Source organism: Oryzias melastigma, linkage group LG19 (assembly GCF_002922805.2).
Source record: "Oryzias melastigma strain HK-1 linkage group LG19, ASM292280v2, whole genome shotgun sequence".
Taxonomy (NCBI): domain Eukaryota; kingdom Metazoa; phylum Chordata; class Actinopteri; order Beloniformes; family Adrianichthyidae; genus Oryzias; species Oryzias melastigma.
Window position 1 is genome coordinate 13,126,856 of NC_050530.1, and position 9,067 is coordinate 13,135,922.

At 41.3% G+C, this 9,067-nt stretch overlaps 1 protein-coding gene across 12 annotated transcripts in view; it reads left to right on the forward strand.

Moving 5' to 3' along the window:
- nrxn1a (neurexin 1a) overlaps positions 1–9,067 on the forward strand; it is a 67,320-nt gene that overhangs the window by 18,347 nt on the left and 39,906 nt on the right. For all 12 annotated transcript variants that reach the window (XM_024285109.2, XM_024285110.2, XM_024285111.2 and 9 more), the window contains one exon: positions 7,844–8,145. In XM_024285109.2, the coding sequence (XP_024140877.1) occupies positions 7,844–8,145 (302 nt within the window). The remainder of the gene's footprint in view (positions 1–7,843; positions 8,146–9,067) is intronic.

Consider the following 9,067-nt stretch of genomic DNA (forward strand, 5'->3'; position numbering starts at 1 on the left):
ATATATATATATATATATGTATATAATAAAAGAGAAAAAAGAGATAAATAAAAAAAAAAGAATGTTTTTTGAGCTAAATTAAAATTTGAAAAAAATGTACAGGCTACTTCACAATTTTGCTGTTGATTACCAAATTTACCCAAACTAAAAACAGCAAACTTACCCTTTATAGAACTGTAGCACATTTATCATTATTCACTCATAAACTTACATTAGCTGAAATAATTAAAGCTGCATTCATTTCGCTGCTTGTCATTTTATTCTGATCTCTATCAAAGCCACAGCTCTCATCTTTGGTTTCACCAGAGATTTTGTCACATCTTTCAACATGCAGCATGAATGCCTTCATTCCAACACTCGTAGCAACCACAACAAGAAAGAAATAAGAGATCTACGGTTCAGCCAGCCAATCCGTCACCACTGTTATGACAGTAATATCCTCCTCTACAGTATTGCTCCCTTGGCTGTGATGTGATAACCCAATCGGTTTCAGAGCTATTTACAGCAGTGGTCGTCTACATCTGTATGAGTATTTAGTTAATCCACCTGTCTGTTATTAAGGAGGGATGTCTTATGTGTGTGGGCGGGTGGATGTGTGCAGGCTGAGGGGAGCTGATAGCAGAACTGCATGGTGGGCTAAAAACGAGGTGCTGGGGAATTGCAGTGTACTATCTCTGGAATGACAGGGCTGCCATGATTGAGGCTTGCTACTCTAGGATTTAGACACACCAGCATTTTTCTTGCTCCCGTCCTTTTCCCAGCCAACTATCACAGCCCCTCGGCCACGCCCTTTCCTCGCCTCAGCCCTCTTTATATCTCCTTTCTTCCATTTTGTGTTCCGATCCACATCCCCTCCCACACTTTTCTTATTTCTTTTCAAATTCTCCCCGTGTGCCGTTCCCGTTCCTTCGCTGTGCATCTTTTCATCCCGCTCCCTCCATCAGGTGCTGTATAATGAAGGTTCCCCTGATGTGCACCCACCCTCCATCCGCCATTTTGATTCAGTACAGCTGTCCATGATAATGTACTGTTCACTCAATCACTACTTCTCTCTCTTCCGCTCCTTCTCAATCTCCCTTCCCGTCTTCCTCTTTCTCCCCTTAAGACACCCATGCACACAGTTGCTGGAGCCCCCTTTAATGCAGGGTTGTCATGGAAATGATAAATTAGTATGTGAGATGTTGAGGAGGAGACCCACGAGATGAGACAGCGCCTCAAATGACACACACACACACACCCACACACACCGCCATATGTGTGGAAACTCACCAAAAAATCCATGTGAAGTGTGTTTGATCATTGGTGGTGCAGATGCAGCTGGTCCCTGATGCCGCAACCATCAGATCAGTTATTCCATCTCTGTCCTGCCTCCCAACAGATTGCTTTATTCATTAGAGTGGCAGTTTAATGACAGCCTTCAAGGCCTAATGCCAATCATCTTTACATCTGTATCTATTCCCCTTATAGCCTCCATAACTCAAATCGTACCTCTTTTTCCAAAGGAGTCCCAGTGTTCCTTATTTTATGTCTTGTCCTGATTCTTTACGCCGTCCTTTTAGAATAATATCCACATTTCCCTCCTTGTCATTTTCATGGGAAAAAAGCCATTCTCATGAAAATGACATTACTTTTATTCCACTGTTTGTGGAAGCTGTAATTATGGCCTGTAGCTATGTTTCCTGGATAGTCATCTGCATTAGCCGTGTGAAGTCCTCGCAAAATTACAGGCGGACTCGGCACTTTGCCAACCTTGGAAAAGAATCCTCCTCTGTGTCTATGAATGTTGTATTAAAACAGAGTTTATGCCTTTTTGAAGAAGAGGTGTCTTTGGAGTAAACACATATTATCATAAATGTACTTTTAAACACTTTTTATTGTTGCAAAACAGCAACATCCATTAGCAACAATTTGCAATCCTTGTCAGAATAAAAATAAAAGGGTGAGTATCTGCAAGAGTCTGGTGATGCAATAGACATCCCAAAACATGTCTCACGATACTACATATCGTGATATATACCAGGACTGTACTTTTCGGTACCCATCCCAAGTAAAAACTAAGTAGTACATGTCTCATAACAGTAAAAACTGTGAAATTGACTGAACATATAACACAAGCTGGTTCTCGTGAGATCTTGTTGTTGTTTTAGTCACGGTGTCGAGCGGCTCAAAGAGGGTCAGTGTTTTGTGCTGCCAATGTTGAAAATATTGTGCATTCTCCTGATTTTCATATTGCAGAACAGATTGTGTGTTTCTCCTGATGTTCATATATCATCAGCTGCGATTTAAACCGGTTCACTTTCCCGTGAGAACCAAGGCCACTAGCCTGCTGAAGGCAGGAAAACAGGATGCGGGAGGATTAGATGCAAAACTTTGTGCTTCAAAATCCTGTCGTCAGGAAGCAACAGGCTGGTTTCATTGACAGATGACATAAGCATTACAGGCATTTGCATATCAAATTGTGTTTCACGCGGAGGTTTCTGTGTCCTTATAAGGTAATAGCATGGTGGGTTCACACGTTTCTTATATGTCCAGCTACTAAATCCTTGTGTAGGGTAGTGGCCTTGGTTCTCACGGGAAAGTGAACCGCTTTGAATCTCAGCTGACACACAATCTGTTCTACAATATGAAAATCAGGAGAATGCGCAATATTTTCTACACCAACTAGTGGTCGGAGGTTTAGGTGGAAAACAAAAGTAGGACCCTGAAGGATGCTCATAAGCAATTAATTAAATATAATCTTGTCAGCATTTTAAATCGATACAAGTATCGCCAAACAAAATATCACGAAATATCACCAAATTGATTTTCCCCTGAAAAAATATATATTTTTAAGTGTTTTCTTCTCCTAAATCATAAATATTCCCTAATGCTTCTCCTAATTCATGAAAATAAAATCTCCGAAATGTGTTCAAATCTATTACTTTAAAACTTTCTATTATAGTTTTTATGTAGTGCACCTCCGAGGCAAATTTCTAATGAACTCCTGCCACTCTGCAGAAAATATGTCATTTTATTTTGACCAAAAACAACATCATTATAATCAAATTATGACTTGGAATGCTGTAAAAATGGATAATAAGATGACTGTACTGAGTCTTTAGTGTATTTAGAAGTAAGGACTTAGTCTTACACAGAGGGTATTATTTAGAAAATAAGTATGTTGAGGTGTGAGCTAATTAAAGAATGGAAAAATGCGTACGCTCTTGTTTGCTGCTGAAATCTTTTATTCAGTCTCTCAGTGTGTCTTAATGAGAAATGTATGTTACGCCAGATGAAGGTTATACTTCATTAATGTTAAGCAGACTGAAGCAAGGAGCTAAAAAGGATGCAGTGTATTATACATTAGACGAAAAATAAACTCAACTTAATATTTCTTTAAAGAGCTTCTAGTTCTTGCATTTTTTTATTTATTTATAAAGCCTTAAATTAACAGTTCAAAACATCATAAGCTAATTGGTTATTTTTGATGTAGGCTAATTATCTTATTAAAGAAAAAAACAACAAAATAGCCAGGAAAGATGATAAGAATCGAGCAAAAATGCTGTTCTGGAACACCTCCAAGGGAATTGACAAGCTTTCTGTTCTCTCTTTTATTAGTTTAACTCTGTAATATTTTTTAGATAGAGGCAGAGCTGGAAAAAAAAGAAAAGAAAGGCCCTGCAGTCAGATTTTCCATCGAACTACAAATCACTAGAAACTATTAACGCGGTTGAACTCACCGTACTACACGGCAGAGAGCAAGTTATTTAATATACAAGGTAATAGTGCTTGAAATAGGCATGTTTTAGTAATTTCTCCTCTTTTCTTTTCTAATTCCTTTCGTTTGGCCGGTCCCCCTCCTCTTACGCACCGTTTCCACGTGCCTTCACTTCCTCTCATTGATCGACAGTGCTTTCTGCAGGATGAAGTGTGACATGTGGTGTGTATGTCAGTGTCTGCCTCAGTGTTTACTCTGAGCTAATACTGACTCACTACATTAATCTGAGCTACAGCAGATCCACTTAAACCTGCCGCTTGAGAGCAAACACGTTTCTCTGTGTGCTTTAGGTGCGTAGGTACAGCGATGGCATCCGAGCGCCACACTTCTTTTGTGTTTTTTATTGTTCATTTGTGCCTTTCGTTTGTTTGTGCACCTGATGGAACAGAGTGTTTTCGGGGGCCTCCAGATCGATGCAGAGATGCTTTATGTGCCCCTGTCTGATCTAATGACGCGTCTGTAAATTAGCAGCAGAATAGTGGAGCGCCACACTGAAACCTAATGGCACCTCTGTAAATTACCGCCTGAATGCCGCTCGACGGCCTGCGTGTGTTCGGAACAGCGTCCTCCTCATCTACATCCGTCTGCGTGCGTGTCAGCGTTCGAGTTTCCCGTCCGCGTGTGCACGCCGCGTGTGCTGGTGCCACCCTCCCTCCCCTCCTCGCGCTCACTCCTCTCAGTAAAGACTAGCCCCAGGCCCTGAGTTGGTAATAGCTTTTCTGACAGCAATACACCAATATTTACTGAGACCAGCACCCACCCATTCCCACACACATTTCACGCACACATTAAAAAAAAGCTAATAATTGTTTGTGTGTACGTATACTTTTAAACGCCTAGATGCAAAGTTGCCATTTTCTTTATGAGCCACGCACACTCTTAATTAACATGCCGGGAGGAAAGGAATTACACACTAGGGGGGGAGCTCACACACATGCTGGTAAATAACGTGTTGTTTCTCACTCGCTCGCTGACATTCACACTTTGGATTTTTTTTTGTGTGTGTGCGACAGAGGCAAAGAAAGACGATTTGCCACAATTGGCCTTTGAATAGTGAAACATTTTCACTTTTTCCTTCTCATTATGCTGCATGTGTTATATTCACTCAAGTGCGGCCAATTCCATTTCAACACTCCTCTCTCCGCCTCTTACTACCTTAATAACCTATTACACTTCAGTCTTTTCATTATGTGGCAGCCTTTTTTTTCCTCCCCCTGCTCCAAGTGTTGTTCTTTTTCTCCCACCAAGTGCTTGCTAAATGTGTCTCCATTGTTGCGAACTGCAAGATGGTGGAGAGGAAAAAAAGAGGCCAATGACATGTGTGGAGAGGGAAGGTGGCGTAAGGCCAGGAGGGAGGTGTGAGCGATATAGAGATCATGGCGAAAAGCGCAGACGAGCGGATGCAGAGGAAAAAGGGGCTTTGGTTTGTGTTGGTGAAGGAGAGAGATAACGTCGGCCCAACTTGTTTGCGACGCTGCAATGGTATGATGTGTGCGTGCATATTTGTGCAGCAACGATATGTGAGCCGGTGTGAGAGAGCAGATAAGTAAATGTGAGTTTAAGGATGATGGATTGCAAAACCTTGGTCTAGTGTCCTTGGGGGTCACAAGGGGTCTGCAAGGTAAGTTGCTATTGGCTGTCTGCCTGTTACTCTGAATTCTAATCGGCCATTCCTGCGGGCTTTTGGTTTCCATGACACTCCCATGCTGCTGTTTTCCATCAGTTTTTGCCATCTTCCTTAAATCCCTTCTTACCTCTACTGATCCTACATTCTTACACCTGCACTCAGATTTTTTTAAACATCTTGAAATGAGCTATGTTGTCAAACAAGTCCACATCACTTTGGACTGCCAGCACAGCTGTTCTCTCAAAAGAGTGGATGGCAGGTTTTTTTTGAAGCGAGCTTGGAATGCTACACACTCAGTTACTGTGTCTCTCACATCCACTCCGTTTAATCTCCAACCCACATGACTGATCAAAGCTTGTTTACGCACAACTTTATGGAATGATTAGAGACATGGAGGGAGTGTTGGCATCAGTGAAGCTTTGCTCGACAATAACAACATGCTCTGAATCTTTAAAAAAAACGTGTTCTTGTGCTTCGCAACAGAATATAGTCAGCAGACAAAGATAGATTTTAAGAAAGAGTCTTTGACGGGTCATGTGACCAACTGCATTGTGGGTGGCAGTTTCACCAAAACAAACCCTAGCATGTGCGCTAGTGAAGCGATGGTCGCTACTTTTAAGCTATGTTTACATCGCCTTCGACAGCACACATTCAAGTGATCATTTCCAATGAAAAGTCTATGTAAACACCCGTATATGCATGTTACCCAAGCTCTACAACCGTTTTTGGGCTCTATACGTACAAAACATTGTTGCAAGATATCAAGACGACCTAGATGAAGGAGTGGAGTTGGGCCAACTCCAAATTCTTCCCTTCCAACACCTACATTTAGCCCCTTTAAACGGAGACTTATGGAAAAATAGTATCTTCAAATTCCAACATCACTACCACTCAATGATGTCATCAATAGTCGCCGGTCAGCTACATTAGCACGGAGCAGCCAACACTCAAAAATACATAACAACAATCGGAAATAAATACCAACAATGGTGTTATAACTTTAAAAAGGTCATGCTAAAAAAAAGTAATTACTTACATTTAAATATCAGCGCTTTGAGCTGCCACAAGGAAATGAAAAGCGCTGTATAAATAAAAGTTGAGCACACACATGAGAAGAAATGTGTTTCCTCTCTTTGGCACAGCGAGACATGGAACACCCTTGTGGCGGAGGGTTGTCATCCCACCGCGGTGAGGGTTAGTCCTTAAAAAAAAACATTTCGGACACACTACCCCAATTAAATAGCCCCTACAACTGGAGGGTTAGTGAGAAGCACAGGGAGCCAAAATCATAAACACACCCTAGGTCGTGGCCTGAACAGGACAAACATTTATTGAACACGCTAAAACTAATTTTTTAAAACTTTAAAAATATACATTTTTAACGTGACCGAATCTCGGGACGTGCTCAGTACCGGTACCGTAACCCTAGCTTGGTCAACATATGGTACCTTGTCCAGAACCGGAACTGATCCGCGTCTAGTATCGGGTTCTGGTTAGGGTTAGGATATGGGTGCGGTCCAAGCCCTGGTACCAGTTTGCGGCGTGGAGGTTGGGACCCATATTTAACTGGAACAGCCAACACGTTAAAAAATGACGAGTTAGGGACACCCAAAACGCCAATTTTTGACACAGAGGGATCCTTAACCATATGTCAATATGTGACTGTAAAGGAATGAGAATGTTTTGCAATACGTTACTAGCGCAAGATAACATCAAGCCATTAATAACAAAAAAATAAAATGATCAGATATAATCACCCAGCCCCCAGATGTGTGTTGTAGGTGTAGGGGAAGAATTTGGATTCGGCCTTGTTAATGTTTCACCACATCCCATCGAGGTCACCACAAAAAGCACCGCTCAGAACTCCAGAAACACTGCAAAACAGATACCTTAAACAGAGGAGCTTAAATAGAACACAACAGTTTAACTAAAGTGTAGCAGCTGTGAAGCCACTCCCAGATACAGACACAGGAAGGAGGGGAACCCTCCAGGAGCCACAGCCAACCTGCTTAAAAAATTAAAAAGAGAGAGAGAACTAAACAAAAGGAAACTGAGACAATGTGTCAAACACGCATTGAAAGTTAAACCAGGTGGAGCTTCAACCAATCAGGGACTCGGATTTGGTAGTGACATATGGGTAGCGCCCTTTTTAATTTGTATTTGTGCTTTGTGTCCAGCTGGAATTATATTACAAGGTCTTTTTTATATTGGAATAGAGATATAAAAAACACAAGATGTGGAAAAATTTGTAACGCTGTTGGTAGCTGATATGCACTAGCATCAGGCAGCAACAGTCCAGCGTGAACACCATAAATGTATGTTCTTGAATGCGTGAACGTAGCATTACACTCAAAATAGGACAACAAGATTGAAAAATAATAAAGATTGCTAACTACTAGATCACAACAAACACAGAAGTAATGGTTTTCTTCCTCTCCTCCACCTCCTCGCGTCTTTAGCTCGCGAGGAGTATGTTGCGACTTTCAAGGGCTCGGAGTACTTCTGCTACGACTTGTCGCCCAACCCCATCCAGTCCAGCAGCGATGAGATCACGCTTTCCTTCAAGACATTGCAGCGCAACGGCCTGATGCTGCACACTGGCAAGTCGGCCGACTACGTCAACCTGGCACTCAAGAACGGCGCCGTGTCGCTTGTCATTAACCTGGGTTCCGGGGCATTCGAGGCCCTGGTGGAGCCCGTCAATGGCAAGTTCAACGACAATGACTGGCATGACGTCAGAGTCACCCGCAACCTGAGACAGGTAACCAGACCACAGCGTCTTACAGCCTTCTCATGGTAATGTTTGCTTTTCAGCTAACAAAGAACTGGAACCCCAAGATGAGAGCTTTGTTTCAGGATGCCCTTATCTCCATTCTATCAGACATATTTTATTGGCCAAATAAATAAAGTTAAATAAAAAATATTTATCCAAATTTATTGCTTGGAGTATCCTGAAACATACGCTCCCTCGCTTTGGTTTACTTAAAAATTCTGTCAACTTTCATTGTTAATTTTTCCTGATTTCCACTAGGACATTAAATTACAGCAATCTCCACCTAAAAAATAAAAAAAAATCTATTAACATCTGTAAATCTTTAAAACTGTTTTGCATGACAGCCACTCTCAAACATATTGATTAATTGACTAATTGTTTTCTTTTTAATATCTTTAATATTTCTTCTCCTTCCTTTCTTGATGTTTCTTTATAAATAGTACTTTTGACTTGTTCTCTTTGTATTTTTTCTAAAAAAAAAAGTAATAAAGTTGTCAAAAAAAGTAATCACAGTAGGTGGAGGATTTAATGAAAGTAGCAGAGCAAAGAACAGAAACATTTTTTTCAGAAGGTTATTTAGTGGATTCTGTTTTATTTCAGTTTAGATAAAGTTTTTTTTTGAGTGACCAAATTAGAATCTAAGTAAATGTCTCTTGTGGCTCCAATTAATGTTGTTGACTATTTTCTGACAGCCAAATTTTTCTGGGAGCAGGTTCCAAATGATGTTTGTCTCCCCTTGAATTTCATGCCACCGGCTCTCTAGTGGAGAACCAGAGGCCAGAAGGAGAGAAACTAAAACCATTCCAGACATGAATTTAAGGGTTTAGGACAGGGGTCTCAAACTCGCGGCCCGCGGGCCATTTGCGGCCCGCAGGATGATGATTTGCGGCCCCCGTCTTCATATGAAAGA